Source organism: Phymastichus coffea, unplaced genomic scaffold (assembly GCF_024137745.1).
Source record: "Phymastichus coffea isolate CEN01 unplaced genomic scaffold, Cenicafe_Pcof_1.1 PCOF00007, whole genome shotgun sequence".
Lineage (NCBI taxonomy): Eukaryota > Metazoa > Arthropoda > Insecta > Hymenoptera > Eulophidae > Phymastichus > Phymastichus coffea.
This window is the reverse complement of record NW_026706818.1, coordinates 8,989,588-9,006,797: the sequence shown is the minus strand read 5'-3', so window position 1 is coordinate 9,006,797 and position 17,210 is coordinate 8,989,588. Positions and strand designations below refer to the sequence as shown.

The 17,210-nt window shown below is 37.4% G+C and overlaps 1 protein-coding gene across 1 annotated transcript in view; it reads left to right on the top strand.

Annotated features, from left to right (window-relative positions):
- Positions 1 to 3,189, top strand: part of LOC131668942 (lachesin-like) — a 944,221-nt gene extending 941,032 nt beyond the window's left edge. Inside the window, exon 9 of the mRNA XM_058943448.1 lies at positions 2,892 to 3,189. Coding sequence (XP_058799431.1) covers positions 2,892 to 3,010 — 119 coding nt within the window. The 3' untranslated portion in view covers positions 3,011 to 3,189. The remainder of the gene's footprint in view (positions 1 to 2,891) is intronic.
- The last annotated feature ends 14,021 nt before the right edge of the window (positions 3,190 to 17,210 follow it).

Below are 17,210 nucleotides of genomic sequence, written 5' to 3'. Positions count from 1 at the left end.
AGCGACCACAACTTCAGTTGCACCCACGGCGCAACGCAACTACAGCAGCGAAGGGCGGTTGCAAAGGCAGTTCGTCGTTTTAGCGTAATCGGATACGTTTGGCCACCGTATCCACTTCAGATCAGCGGTAAGTGCGCTGCACTTTGTAATTTGTTTTGCGTGCGATCTCGCGCAGCGTGCGCGATGAGCTTTAGGTAGCGTGCGTGCGACAAGTCCGCGACGTCCGCGAAATCTTCTCTCTCTCCCCATTCGAATTATTGTGTCGATACAGCGTGCGTTCAGACTCTCGGCAAACCGTCCTTGTATAAGGTTAATATCGTCTAATAAAGTGGTTGACTATTAATAAGAGGCGATCTTATTATTTCGTCTCATCTTGTCCGGTGTCGGTGTTATTGTTTACATTTGATTCGAACGCGCCGGTAATCCAACACAGATCGCGAATACTATAGAAGGGGCTATTCGTTGGCCGAGTTGTCTGCAGTGGCCGACGGAGCGCTGGCGAGCAAGCGCATCAGCGCCCCTTGCGGAGAATTCGCACATCTAAATTAGATCGCTGAGAGGACTCGGCGCATGCGTACACCGTAGCAAGGTGAGTTAGTGTGCTCGAAGCATACAGCTAACAGAGCACCGTTTGGCCGTATTGATAACTACAATTACCCGGGATTTGCGACTAAACGGTAGCCTGTTACAATATCTATAAGTCTGTATGGTTACGCTCCTTATATGGTCAAGAAATTAGACTCTTGTACTGACATGAGACAATCAAATAATAGGTGAGGTGGTGCCGTTTAATATATTAATTGATGTAAACAGATTGACGAGTTTAACGTGTTGCAGTAATTCAGTGAAATGAGAGACTAGCTCATAGGTAGGACCGTTACATGAGCGATGAGTTTTCTTATCTCTTCAATGAGTTCATCGTATTGTAAGTTTGAGGTTAATACGAAGTCTGGGTGATCTTGGCAGATTTATTAGATGTTATATTATTTGTAATAACAATCAATATTATTACCGTGTTAAATCTATTCCGTACTAAATAATTTGAAATTTAATAACTGATGTCAATTTTAATGACTTGTTCCACACAAAGCAAGAATGTTTTTCGAAAAATATAAAAATATTCAAAAACTAAAAGTCTGAAACTATTATTTATGATTTGCGAATTCAAAAAATCTTTTTTAACACACCGTCTATAGGAACAAAAAATTTTTTTTTTTCGAAAAAAAAAATCTGAAAAAATGTTAGATATTTTACGTAGGAATATAAACACTCTTTTTTTTATTCATTTTTTCAATTATTTGAATTTGCGAAGTTACGAAAAGCTTAAAAAAAGTGTTAATTTCCAGGAAAAATAGATGTAAATGCGTTAAATTTGATAAAAATAATTTGTTAATGAATGATTGAGATAGAACTTGACAGAAGCTTTAAAATAAATAAATTCAATGTTTTTTTCGATTTGTTTCGATAATTGGCATAAATTAAAGATAAGCAAAATTTTCTAGATTTTGCAACTTTGAATTTTCGTTTGTAAAAATTCGAAAAATCATTTTATTGTATTATATTCTTGATGCATACCATTTGAAAGCTCTTGGAAAGAGCTTCATTCCTTTGAGCTTCATTCTTAATTTCATCGAGGACTATCGCACAGTTTTGGTGATCATATATAATATGAATTAATTCCCATAACATCAAGCAAGGATAAAAATACTGTTGAGCAGTCAAAAAATAAGTCAATAATCAGAATGTTTATTAGAATATCAATATTGATATTACAAGTCTCGAGTTGCTTATGTTATATATAACATAACTATCAAATATACATGAAATCCATCTGCTTTATTTTTTAAAAAAGAAAGAAACATTTACAGTTGCGTGCATAAGTTAGTTCCCACCTTATACTAAAATTACCTAAATTTCAAAGTTTTCTAGTTCCATCTAAAATGGACATAGGAAAACTTACGACGGCCTACATATGAAATAAAGCAATATATTTCATAGTTCGTCGGTTTTTTGAATTGAAATACGCGTGTTTTATATTAAAAAAACTGATTCATTTTTATTTCATGTTTTACTCCTCGTAAAAAATACCTTCTAACTTTTCAACGAATCAGCTAATTTTAAAAAAATTAGGTGAAATAGTTGCGCATTTATCTTTTCTTTACAATGAGCTTAACAGGATTAATTTTTATAGAGCCAATAAAAACTTACGTTCATTTTTATGAAAATGAGATTACAATAATTTGAGACATATGAACATCTATTACACTTAATTAAAAAAAAATTGACTTACTAAGGAGTAAAAAACGAACAAAAAATGGTTTAGTTTTTTACTGTAAAAAACGCGATTTTCATTTAAAAGAAATTAAGGAAATATGTAAGGTATTGCTTTATTTTTTAAAATGGATCCCCGCAAGTATTTTTACGTTCATTATAGATGGAGCTAGAAATATTTAATTTTGAAGAATTCCAGTATAAGTTAAGAACTACTCGTAACTTATGGACGGAACAATATACGAGCTTCCGTAGTTAGGAAAACCGCGCTACGTCATTTGCCTTCCAAATTAATCGGAAAAATGTCAAAACATTCAAAACCAGTCGATTTGATTGACGTTTTGTGGTTCGATACACGCTTTATTTATCTATGAATAGACAATACTGTTGTATATTTTCTAAAATTTAACAAACCTTGTTTGCAATATAGCTTTGATAAATTCCAGTCTTACTATTTCATAGTACATAAATATTTCAGGATTTGTTGTAGACTTTTGTAAACTCATTTTTATTAAAATGCAGTATTTCTATGTGAATACAAATGAAAATTCTTTAATATTATAATTAAATTTAAATTATTAGCAGAAATCCTAAAATTCGACTTGCTTTCTTTTTTGCAGGTTTTGCAGAAGCAGCTCGTGGTTCAAGTATAAAAAGCAATAAAAAGATCATTCTTCTATTCCAATACTCAGGATGTAGTGTGAATATATTGTTAATATTTGTATTAATATTTATATAATAATATAATTATAAGCTTCTAATCATACTACTCTTTTATAAGATAAGAAAAACAAACGTATATGAAGTTTACAAATAAATTTTGTATAATGAACAATGTTTAATAATGTATAAAAATTGTATAATGGTTTCATTCTTTCGAATTATCATAGCAATAGCACAACTTATGTACGCCTGAAGCTTGACGTAGTTAGGATTTTAAAATATAATTAGAACTGTAATTTCTCCCTAAACTTTCTTAGAATATTATTATTTTTTTTGTTTCTTCTACTTGGCTCTCAAGATGGTGACGACACAAATTTTTATATTGGTGAAAAGATTTAATTTTGTCAAACCGGAATACACAAGTGGACGGCGACTGTGAGTCATCGGCGACAAGAGCGCCGATCACTTCCAGCTTTTCCGTTAAAGATAAATCTTGGATTAAATTTTTGGTATTCGAAAGTTATGCTATTTTTGGATTTTGTAAACATGCATATTTTACTTTTTTTCTTCATTTTTGTTATTAAAGAAACTAATTTATCTGAATGTCATCGTGTTCCACCTATAAACAATCTCTGTCCTAATATTAGACCCCATTATTACACCCGATATATTGTATACTGGACTATCGCACAGTTTTGGTGATCATATATAATATGAATTAATTCCCATAACATCAAGCAATGATAAAAATACTGTTGAACAGTCAAAAAATAAGTCAATAATCAGTAATATCAATATAAACAATCTCTCTCCTAATATTAGACCCGATTATATTACACCCGATATATTCGGTCGTACTCTGTTATAGTTTTTAATTATTTTTCGTAAAGTTACATTTTTAACCTTACTGATTATATTAGCGCACATTAATTTTTAACGGAACAAATATTAGGTTGAATAAGAAAACGCGTATACCTGTCTGCACATGTGTCACTTGATAGCGGATCAACGTTGCGCAAAGGGCGTGGTCGGCGAAGAAGCAAAGATTTGTGCGCCAGCCGCAAATCTTTCCAGCCTCGCTTCTTCTTTTCGTTGATTTTATTCGATAAAATCGCGATCCTTGATGCCCTGTTGAAGAGCTTTTCTTCACTGCCAAATTGTCCGCTCTACGACACGCCGAAAGGGGCACGAACTTTCACACGCATGAATATCTCTTGTAGATTCGATATCGTTTCGACGAGGATAGCGGAAAAGATGAGTTCGAGAAAACTTATAAGTTGAACGGTCACGATCAAGTATTAAACCTTTATTTCAGCCTTAATCTTTAATATGTTGCCTCTCGGGCGACACATATTCAAGTATAAAACAAAAGATTAAGGCCAGGCGAATGCAAAAATTCAAGTTGCGAGAGAGAGATTAGATTAGATTCGATTAGTTCGTTTATTGCGCCAATGAGGTGGAACCCCGTATGGCAGTTTAGAATTGTACAAATCAAACTTAACAAAATTTATAAAATGACAAAACAAGAGATGCAAGAATAAATATTCATGCATTTAACTATTTAAAGAAGATAAGTTTAGATCAATGCGTGAATTGTACGAGGTGAGTTCAAAAAGTAACGAGAATTTTTAAATTTCGCGGGTTTGGAGAGTCCGCTTGTATAAAATTTTTTTTTATTATGTTGGTACACATGCCCCTGAAGTACGATAAAATTTTCAGCAATATTCATTGCTTACTTTTTAAGTGGCAGCCGCTAACGTTAGACGTGTTTTTCGAGCTCGGCGATTTTCGTTTGTGAAAAAAAATGGATCAAAGAATTTGTATTAAATTTTGCGTAAAAAATGAAATAAAGTGTAGTAAAGTTTGTCAAATGTTAACAAAGGCATATAGTGAGTCTGCTATGAGTAAAGCAAGGATTTATGAGTGGTATAAGCGTTTCCAAGATGGCCACGAAAACGTTGAAGATGACGAACGACCCGAACGCCCAAGCACATCAACAACCGATGAAAACGTGAAAAAAGTGAAAGAAATGGTTATGAACGATCGCCGAATCACAATCAGAGAAGTCGCTGATGATGTTGGCATATCAGTTGGCTCATGCCATCAAATTTTTTCGAATGTTTTGGGTATGAAACGTGTGGCAGCAAAATTCGTTCCAAAATTGTTGAATTTCGAACAAAAACAGCGGCGAATGGAAGTTGCTCAGGAGTCGCTAAATGAAGTCAATAACGATGCAGAACTACTAAAACGTGTTATAACAGGTGAGGAAACATGGGTTTACGGATATGATGTCGAAACTAAGGTACAATCGTCCCAGTGGAGGCATTCTGGATCGCCAAGACCGAAAAAGGCTCGACAAGTGCGGTCGATGTGAAGGTTATGCTCACTGTGTTCTTCGATTTTAATGGCATAGTGCATTATGAATTCTTGCCACAAGGTCAAACAATCAATAAGCAGTACTACCTACAAGTTCAACGTCGTTTGCGTGAAGCAATCCGAAAAAAACGCCCGGATTTGTGGCAAAACAATTCATGGCTTTTGCACCACGATAATGCGCCTGCTCACACTTCATTGCTTGTTCGTGAATTTTTGGCCAAAAACGAAACTGTAACGATGCCTCAGCCTCCATATTCGCCAGATATGGCTCCATGTGACTTTTTTCTATTTCCAAAAATAAAGAGAACATTAAAAGGCCGTCGTTTTACAAGCATAGATGACATTGAAAGCGAATCGCTGAAAGAGCTAAAAGCTATTACAAAGATCGAGTTTCAAAAGTGTTTCGAGGATTGGAAAAAGCGTTGGCATAAGTGTATTGTATCCGAAGGGGACTACTTTGAAGGCGACAACATTAATGTAGATGAATAAATAAATATTTTTTTCATAAAACGAAAATTCTCGTTATTTTTTGAACACACCTCGTATGTACGGTGAGCAGCGAGTTTACAATGACATTAATAGTAAGGTGACTCAGAATATGTATATAAATATAAAAATAGAATAAAATATGTAACATATAATAAAGTGAAAATATATAAAAATACTATAATGGAAATAATAAAAGTAATAAAAATAATAAAAACAATTAAAAAATAATAAAAAAATATAATAAATAATAAACAATATAAAAAATAATAAAAACGCGATGGCACCTATTTTACAAAACGAACTGAAAAGAGGAGATGTAACAGGGGAGCAACGTGCATTTGGTTAGAAATAGCTAAGTTTGATTAGCTATTTAATGAACCAAAGGTTAATAGTAAGGTATTTGTGGGAGGTTAGATAATTTTGAGAGTGCGCAACTGGATTGATCTTGTTTGGTATATGAGTGTGATCGGACAGCGCAGGCACTGGCATTAAGTTTCCGCGAGTCGCCCTCTCAATTCATGCTTTAGCCTCATAATTTAAAAAGAGGTCACGTGTCCAATCCTTGAAGTCACAGATCCGATCAGTGGAGAACCGGGTCACTTTTAATGAATTGAGTATCGTCTGTGCAAAGATCGTAAATGAATGGTTCCAGGTCTCAGTTCGAGGAGCTTTATATTTAAATTCTGATGGTGGATGGCGACTTGAGCGCCGGATAATGACACTTGCAAGCAGGACAGATAGGTTTTTAGCTAGGTAGTGTGGCGATTTTCTAGACACTACAGAGTAGGCCAGAACGGCGAGGGCTCTATACCTATTCGGTGTAAGTGATAGCCAGCCTAGGGCTAATCTATGATGGGTGATGTGGCTGTTTAAGGATAGTGAAGGTATATATGGGATCCACCATATTACGAAGCGTACACAGACGTTTTGGGCAACTTATAGCTTAGACAAGTTCTCTTCATCGAGCTGAATGCAGACCACTGAGAAGTAGTCAAAATGTCGAAAAATGAGCTGCTCGAGAAGAACTTTTTTAAGTGTAGTGAAAAGAGACTTCCTGTGGAAGCGGAGTGATGCCGAGAGCCATATGCCCTCCTCGTAACGCTTGTGACATGTTCCGTCCAATTTAGTGTGGAAGTCAGTATCACGCCCAGGTTACGAGCGCTGGTGACATAATCGAGTGGAACCTCGTCAATCGTGATCTGCGCGATATCATTCAAAGTTTATAGCCCTAACGTACTGTTCGCTGTCCAGTATGACATTAGTCTTGGTAAGATTGAAAGAGATGCCGTTTCTTAGGGCCCAGTCCGCTATAGCCTGGACATCAAGCTACACCTTCTCCAACGCCTCCGCAAGGCTGCTAGGATGACAGTGATGATAGACCTTCGTATCGTCGGCTTACAGCATGTAATTCATGAAGGGGAGGACACAGGGCAGATCCGAGATATAAATTGTAAATAGCAATGATCCCAGAATACTACCCTGCGGCACTCCGGTAGCAGCCCTGAGCCAGGCCGATACCCTATCGTCCTTCCCCACAACGGCCTGAAACCTGTCAGTAGGATAGCTAAAAAACCAGCTCAAGACAGTATCAGACAGACTTAGGTCCCTGAGCTTGATCATCAGACGACCATGGGAGATAACGTCAAAAGCCTTAGAAAAATCCAGCAGGACGAGGATTGTAATTTTATGTTTCTCAATGGCCCTGCGGATGTCATCAAGGACGCCCAGGAGTGCAGTCTGAGTGCTATGAAACCTCACAAAACCGGTCTGCCGTGGGTCACGCAGCTTGTAGCGGTCCAGATAGGACGATAATTGAGCATGAACGAGCCTATCAAGCACCTTTGATATCTCAGATAACCTTGCTATCGGTCTGATGTCCGAAAAATAATAGGCGAAGGTACATTGGCAAGAGGGGTGATGAGAGATTGTTTACAGGAGGTTGGAAAAACGCCGCACGATAATGATTTGTTGACAAGATGCGTGAGAGACGAGAGACAAGTAGCAGAGACGAGTTTGAGCATCTTGACAGACAAACTATCGGGACCAAATGTTCTGGATGAGGACGAGTTTAGTGCTTCCATAACCTCCTGGTTAGCAATTCGAATGGAGAGGAGGCGTGAGGAACAGTAGGGGGACGCGCTAAAAGGGTGTCTAAAATGTCCAATGTCATGGGAGGAGATGAGTTGACTATGTTGGCAAAGTGGGTATTTAGTGTGGATGGAGAAAAAACTCGAAACAGGGATGGAAGAGCGCGCTTGGTGACTCCCAGGTTTCGTAACTCGCTCCATCTGGCCTTACTAATTCTTGCGGAGGACAGCTTGTTCGAGATACAGCAGTTTTTTGCTCAGTCGAGGGCATTTGAGACGTCGTTTCGAAGTTTTTGATACCTAACAACGTCACTGACCGAGCGGGAGGAGGATGCCAGTTTACAGGCAGCGTCAAGCCTTTTCATGACAGCGAGAATGCTCGGAGTTACTCAGGGTTTACGCCTAGAAGATAACTTGATACACCTGAGAGGAGCTACGGCATCGAAGAACTTTATGAGGACTTCAGTAAGAGAGCGCACCGAGTCGTCAAAGGAATGCAAGTCAGCATCAATCGGCGGTTCCGAAGAGCGCTCCGATCGTACTGGAGATTTGTCGACCAGACACGAAAAAAAACTGATAAGGGTCTCATTTAAGGCCGCTTCGTCCCCCCGATTCAACCCGCGGGACCTAATATATCTGGTAATGTGCTTATTCACGCTAAAACGATAGGTGAGCGTGATAAAATCATAGCCAGCAATAAAGGGAGTATCGGATTTTCCATAGCTCTGGATGGCATTTGGGTCTTTCACTATGAAAAGGTCAAGTGTAGTATGGGAAGGGGGATTTATGTCAAGACATTGATGTGTAGGATCAGTAGATACCATGTGGAGGTTGTGTAATTCGACGAGAGATCTCAAATCTCGAGCATCAGGCAGAGAGCTAGAACTCAGGTCGGCGTTAAAATCGCCGGTAATAATGATATTTCCGTACAGGGGAAGGTAAGTGGCCAGGCAATTGAAGAAATGTATGGGAGAGCATGCAGAAGGACGTCTATATTCCACTGCTATCAAAAGCTTGGTCTTATCGGACTTTATTTCGCCAAAGATGAATTCAGCTATGTTATCAAAGACTGGATCTGAAGTGGCTAGAAAATTAAATTTAAGGTGAGATCTGACGTACAGGCCCACCCCGCCACCCACTTTCCAATTCGGTTAAGTCTGAAAAAATTGAAATCGGGGAGAGAGTGATGTGAGTTAGAGATGTTAGATGAGAGGAAGGTTTCAGTAATTGCTATGACGTCAAAATAAGTAGAATCGGCTTGAGCTTCGAGAAAAAAAATGACAGGGGGAATTTCGTATATTTATATTAATGTGGCCGACAACAAAGAAAGCAGAGGGCGTGGTATGGTCCTGGATTAGCTGGCATCATGGACCAGAAATTGAAGGAAATGGATTTAACACCGCTTCAGATAGCTGAGCTGGAAAAATAGACAATGTGGGGCTAAAACAACCGTTGGTTGTGTTTAAGTTGCGGAGCGGAGTTTTTTTGGATGACGGTAGTGGGTCGTTGTTTGACAACCTGGGGCGCAAAACTGAGGTTGAGCGACGTGTGCCAATCTGGGTGGTAACCACTGACACCAGAGCGCTGAGCAGATGGAACAGGAAGCTGACTAGGAGGCAAAAAAGTACAGCCATGAAGGTCGCTCTCTGACATTATGGGGATAGGAATAGAATGCGTGTTTTCTCGCATGTGGATGACCATGCTCGAGACGAAAGGGCGCGCGAAACCCAGCTCGCAACTACTTGCAAGCGCCTTCACAAATAGATTATGGATCGGCTAGGGTAACAGTTGGCGGATGAAGACGGGATTACCAAAACCACACTTGAAGACGTCCCTCGCCGTCTTCCCAGCGAGCTTTTCAGAGCGCACCAAAATAATGTTACGCACAACCGTTGACTTGATGCGCACGACGAAAGCGGACGTAGTAGCGTGCCTCTGATCCCACAGGCAGTCTTGGTCAGGTTTAGACATGAGCGAGTGGCAATCCGTTTTCTGGTAGCCGCTATGCGACCCCGAGCATTTGGGTAGCCGATCGCTTCAAAGAGCATACTAGTAGCAACTCCAACGAACGCTGGAACTCCTGCGGAAGGCCTAGAATAACGAGCTCGGAGCGATCCTTGAAATCCATTGCAGATTTAAGGCTCTTCACCTCGTCGGCAACACGATCGACTTTGATCAGGATAAAAGTTTAGGTGGCTATAATCTCGTTGCGAATCTCAGTAAATTCGTTATTTACAAAACTGGCAAACCATGCTGGGGGTTGGTCGTCCATGGTAGGAGTCATACTATCGAGCAAGAGGATTTGGTCCGCACTGGGGAAAGAAACAGTGGGAAGGGCAATTGATTGATGGGAAAAGCACGTAAAGTGACGCCTGTCTCTTTCGGCCTGAGGCTTCGACGAAAGAAAAGGTGCCAGCTGAAGCAGAGTGGATTTAAGTGGAAGGAGAGGATGGTAAAAACGCGCCACCTGTTTGATGAGGGTTAGCCGAGATCGCAGACTCAAAAGTACGGGTACGGCAAATAAAAATCGCGAGATCAGGGTTTGAGGTTATATCAGTACAGTGCTGATGGAAAAATCTAGCACAAGCTTCGCACTGCGAGATATTGTCACCGCGATAACTCACTGCTTCACCACACTCGGCGCATAAAGACAAGACCATTTGATAAAAGTGAGCAGTTTGGAAATTAAGAACGAATTATGATAAATAACAGATATTCATAGATTGTTTCAGATTTTTCCCACTTCTCCTCCTCGGGTCTCAAAATTTCACAAGAAAATTGTAATACAAGAGGTAATTTGTAAAGGACAGATTGATACGGCAAAACTAAATGTTCGAATTTCACGCGAAAATTTGAGTAGATGACTAGTCAGGAACAGGAGCTAAGAAAAGTCAGAATTTAAAAGATTTGAAAATTGGCACCACAGTGTCACCAACTCTATTTGTTAAAGATCAAAATTGGCGGAAGGTTCGGGAGTAAAATGATGCCATTTACAGGAGGCGGAAAAGGGATTCGCTAGTTAACCTAAAGCGACTATTACGTAAAACAAAATAAGTAGCACATACGCAAATGAAATGAGAAAATGTACTTGAAAAAAGGAAAAAAACAATGGTTGATAAAAATTAACGCAGGAATTACGTTTAAAATGAAATTAATAGTAGAAAAAGATACGATTTGACATTATCGATAAAATAAAAAAAAATTAAAATTAAAATTAAAATTGTCTAGCGTGTAGATAGCGCTAGATGTAAAATACAACAAAAATTAAAATTAAAGAAAATAAAACAAGATAAAGTAAAATAAAAATAAAAATAAAATAGCCATCGCGATAACTAAACCCGAGACAATTCAAAGTGATAAGAATTAATGCAGCAAAATATAATACCGGCTGTGAGAAGTCTCTCCGAGTAGATTGTAATGTGTGGAGTAATGGTAAATTGTTGACAGGTACTTAGCAGCAAAAATTTAGAAGTGTTGCAATTAGTAAGGTGTGCAGTGTGTAATGTATAGAGTTTAGTAGTCCTGGTGTGGAGGCTGTGTTGTTGTTAGCGTTATTAGAAAAGGTATGTGCTCGAAACTCGTCAAAGTTAGTGATTTGGTGAAGATTATGTTATAACAAGGCGAGCGAATAATTCATCCACTGGCCTAAAAATTGACGAAAAACCAAGAATTTTTAGCAGAAAGCGCAGAGGCCAGCTGGACGAACTCGTCTACAAAAGTATGCCGCTCGAGGAAGTGGCAAGAGTAAAGAAAATGTTAGCAAAAGAAGATCGCCTCAAAAAACAGTGTGCCGCTACGCACCGAGAGAGAGGGAGAGAGAGAGAGAGAGATAGAGAGAGAGAGAAGAAACGCATACAATCCTTAAAAGTAATTCGTTTACGGTTAGACACCAGGCAGAGGTGCGCGAAATCCGGTGCTACCTTGTTCGATCCCGCAGTTGGTGACCTGCTAACTAGGAGACGACGTCAAGGCTTATTGACTTTCTCTTCACTCCTTAGACACAATGTAGCTGCCCTCAGGGAAATTGCGTATGTGTAAAAAACGTCAAGGAAGGCATTAAAAGTCAAAAGAATGGATGAAATGGGTCGCGTGAGATGAGACATGCTCGTTCACGAGACGTGTGAATCATAATCACCGCACACACTGCTCGACTTCGTACTTTCGGCCGAAATCCGAAGATGCGCAATAAAAATTAACTCCTGCTGTTGGGTCTGGGCATCATCATGCGACGCGACAAAAGTATGAAAATGAATCCACGACTGAGTAATTAATAGTTACTTTAATTATGATAATTAGTTTAGCTTGCGATTAGAGGATAAATTTGCAGCGAATTTAGGATCGAGCGGCTTACGACAACTTATTGTAATCGTTTGCTAGAGAGGAGTGGATGTACGAGTGCGATCGTCAATGGAGAGTGTGAGAGGATAAATGAGATCGAATGTTGCAATGATGTACACCGGGGCGGCTTGTCGCGGATCCCCGATTGAGCCAGCGGTCCTGCTCTCGGAGCTCAAACTCGACCCATGGACGTGCACGAGCGCGGGATGCGTTACATGGCCGTGAAGCCTGAATTTTCAGATTCGTGGAGCTTGCTCTCCGAAGGCTGCAGATCCCGTGTGGAGTTTTACTGCTGGTCGTTTGGGTCACCTCATCTTACTTGATGAGTTACGGATAGGGCAATGATGAGTTTGTTCCTAGAACCGGTAGGTTGGTGAGTGAGAGCGAGCGAGAGAGTCGGAGGGCGAGAGAACGGGAACGCGATAAGCGTGCCAGTGCGCCAGCGCGCCTGCAAGGCCCAAAAGGAAAATATGTGCCAGGAGCGGGACAACATTGGCGGCGAGGCTGGCGAGAACATTCAGCAACATGCGACGTGAGACTGAAATGTGACGAGGCGAATTGTGTCTCCCTTTGGACTCGTGCGCGCTAATTTGATCCTAGTTAAGATCTTTAATTTGTGAAATAGCGGCTTTTTCCTCATGCGGTGAGGTTTTTTTATGCCGACTATTTAATCCTAAGTCTATTATAACTTGATTTATTAAAAAAAAATATATTAAATTCAGTGTACTTTTTTTCAATCTCTCGCGCACAATTGCTCACCCCTAACAGTATGGCGCTCGGGGATTTGGTCACTGGGCCGTGAAGCCCACTACTCGGCACAATTTGCCTCGCTCAAGAAAAGGCCTACTGGCTCGGAGCTAGCTCACACGGAGGACCTCGTACTGAGTAGAAGATTCCAAAGATGCATGACTCGTCAAGCGTAACGAGCACGCTTTTTGGGATCACTACTGAAGAAGTATTCTTGTATGAAGCTCAAACTTACTGTTTGCCCTAATCCTAAGCAATCTTTTCCTCTTTCTTTTCATTTCCAGCCACGCGCACTTGTAATAGAGCGGCCTAGCCGCGCGTTCATATTTGCTTGTCTAATCGACGACCAACAGTTGGTCACATCGACGACCTGCAACGGTCGCTAAGCGTTGCAAACTATACAATAACAATACCAAGAAAACGAATATATATTGAACTTGATATCTTATTCGTTCAAACAACAAATTGATTATTTATTGATTTATTTATTGATAAATTAAACGAAAAACGACTCCTTTCAAATTTAAGCCTTTTCCTCGAGGAATAGCTCAAATTATTTGTCATTTTTTATCATAAATAAATTTCGCAGTACTTTTTCATTATTTTATTTCTATGATAGTTTATCAGATATCACAATTTTCGTAGGGCTTTACTTAACGAAGCTGCGATCTCATTATCAACTTTTTACTGAACAAATAAATAGTTTTTAGGGAATAATAATTATGAATAGCTTCCTGAAAAAATATATTGCATAAAAACAATGAATTAATAAACAGTCTAAATGGACCTGCGTTTATTGAAGGCGAGGGAACTCAAACTTGACATATACATAGAGTTTATTATTATTACGACTGAATTTGGAAAGAAGGAATTTACTTGATGAGGCTGAGCTTTTGGTACTTTTTTTTTAATAAATAATTAGTTTTCAGGAGATATAAATTGTAAATTGCCTTTTAAAAAGATACATTTAGATAAACATTATATTATTAAACACACTGATCTATCTGTCTTTGAAATTTATTATTATGACTGGAATCCAAAAGAAGAAACATTACAGAAATATTAGCTCATTATCAAGATCTGAAAACTAGAAACCTACTTGTCGAGGTTAAGCTTTATGAAAAGATCAAACCTAGTGATTTGCAAATTATTGTAATTTTGCATTCTGAACTGATGTGGATTCAACGTTGATTGAAAGAGGTAGAGACTGGCCTTACGTTAAATTTATTATATTAATTTTATTTCAATTTTATTATATTTATTTTTAATTAAATTATCGCAGATGCACAGATAATAAAATGCTTTGTGCGCGCTATCTAAGAAAATTTAGTTTACCTCAACTTTCAGTCAATGTAATTATTTTTCTCGTATGACTAAGTGGAGCGATTGCCCCATTTAAAATACGTAGGCAGCTGACAATACAGAATTTTTATTAAAATTGGATGTTTGGACTCTGACAGCCAATCAAATTACTGTTATAGGTTCTAAATTTCACTAATTAACATCCCATGCAGCAAAAAGTTGTATATAAGTAGTTTAAGAGTTTGCCCATGCACGTGCGCAGTGCGCACGCATCGTGGGTGGTCAGGGAGTGAGTGGTACCTTCCGACGACCACCGAGAGTCGTTCCTGGATCTAATCGCGATCCCCCCTCTATATAAGTTGTTTAGGTAGAAGTTACAAAGTTACAGAAATTAAGAGTGTTGGTAAGCTATATGCTGGCTAGGTGGAGTCCCTCTGAGAGGGGGAAGTGTCTCTTGCACTTGAGGTGCGCCCACTATGGAGAGGGGTAGCATCTGTAGCTTGCTAAGCTATATGGTGTCTAGGTGCGATCCTAATAGTGTAGATAGCTAATAGATGTATAATAGCTGTAGGTATAATCCTAATCCTTTAATAGCTGTATAGTAGAGAGAGTTTGTTTACAGAGTATAGCGTGGTTGCTGTTCTCTCTCTCTCTCTCTCTCTCTCCATCTAAGCAAGCGCTATGTAGTCTCTTTCGATTTCAGAAACCTTTCGACCCCATAGTATTTTATTCGAATATTAATTAGTATAACTTATAAAATTTTCATTTAATTATTAATTTATTGTTCACTTATACATTGAATTTAAAATAGTCTGTCAATAATCTTTATTTTCAGTAGTCGACATAGCCATTTTAAAATATTTAGATGAATTTTATCGATACCTTCCAGTTCAGATTGCTTCTGTCTATCTTTAATCCAAGTAAATAATTTTTGTACATTTCTAATGGCGCATACAAAGTTAGCTCGATTGCCGTAATAATATATACACAACGTTTTTAATGGCAAAGGTAACTCTCTCAATGGTGGACTCATCTCGCTTTCAAATCAATATCCAAAACTTTTCTATAAAAGGAAAAAAGTTTCTAATTAATAATGATTTTAAATTTAAAAAAAAAATAGTTTTTATACTTACTTTTTAGGTAATATTTTTTGTAGCCATTGTTTCTTTTGCAATTCTTTTACATAAATGTTTCTAGAATTATGTAAATAATTCAATGCCCATGGTTCAATAACCATGGGAAAATTTTATATGGTATAATGCCAGATCTCCATAATATACCATGGTGAAACATTTTTAAGAATTTATTCACTTTACGACATATATGATAGGAAGTTTAAACCAATGATGTGATAGTTCAAAGAAAAACACAGATGGAAAAATATCAATAAATAAAGATAAATAGGCAAGTTATTTACATACAAAAGACTCCTTTGAGCCTTGAAAGCCTAGAATATCTAATGCCTAATCCATTTGAAAAGATGAAGAAGTTAATGTGAGCTCTACGAGATACCAAAGCTGTTATGAGAGTACATGCATGTGTTTGTTCTATACAAAGCCCATACTACCACCATTCAAAAATAGAGGACGTTATAATCACCATAGACCTCATCTTGAGTTATATAGTATGATTATAGGTAGTTTGTATTCAATTCTAACAATGTATATATTTTATTTCTTTTTATTAAAAAGCAATGTGGACATTAATTACATAATACCTTGTTAATTTTAAACTAATTTTTTTATATCACCACTAATGAAAATATATTATACAATGCGATCGTGTAATATTAAGTAGTAGGACAGTATCTTCAGGAAAATCGGTCCGAGTTTTAAATTCCAGACAAACATCGACTGGTGAGCTTTTTAATTATTCATTTTGTTTGGAGCAGTCAATAACAATTAGCGGTACTTTATTAACGAAACCTTTTTTATTGAGAAACAGCTCGTTTTCTTTACCATAGTAAGCGCTTTGAAAACTAGTATAAATATTGTAGAGAATAGCATACTGATGTTGATCAATTTTCAAATTGAGATTTCCATACGGATAGCATTGTGAATTGAGAAATAGCTTTACATTACTAATGTCACAATGATCAAAATTACTAGAATTAACGCTCGCTGAACTTTTACATTAAGTTTGAAAAGCTAAAATAACAAAGCAAGGCTTATCCAACTAATTAAATAATTATAAATTATTCTTAATTTTTTCCACTCCTGATGTTTGATAATTATATTAGTAATCTTGATCTTAGGAGTCATCCCTATAAATAAACTACACACTTATTTTATTATAAACGTTTCGCAATTTTATTTATTGCCACCTCAGTACATCTGTTGAATATATATATTATTATAAATAAATGAATTCTTTCAATATTAGTATTATATTTTAATATAAACATACGTTTTGTCTTCTCAAACAATTATGTTGTGCGTTTCCATATATTCTTAAAATGTATTTAAAAAAATTACCCATAATTCCCCAATGGAATCTGATCTTAATTTTCAATCACAGATCGTATGATATAAATTATTCTTAATTTTATATTGAAAGAATTCATTTATTTATAATAATACATATATTCAACAGATGTACTGAGGTGGCAATAAATAAAATTGCTAAACGTTTATAATAAAATAAGTGTGTAGTTTATTTATAGGGATGACTCCTAAGATCAAGATTACCAATATAATTATCAAACATCAGGAGAGGAAAAAATTAAGAATAATTTATATCATACGATCTGTGATTGAAAATTAAGATCAGATTCCATGGGGAATTATGGGTAATTTTTTTAAATACATTTTAAGAATATATGGAAACGCACAACATAATTGTTTGAGAAGACAAAACGTATGTTTATATTAAAATATAATACTAATATTGAAAGAATTCATTTATTTATAATAATACATATATTCAACAGATGTACTG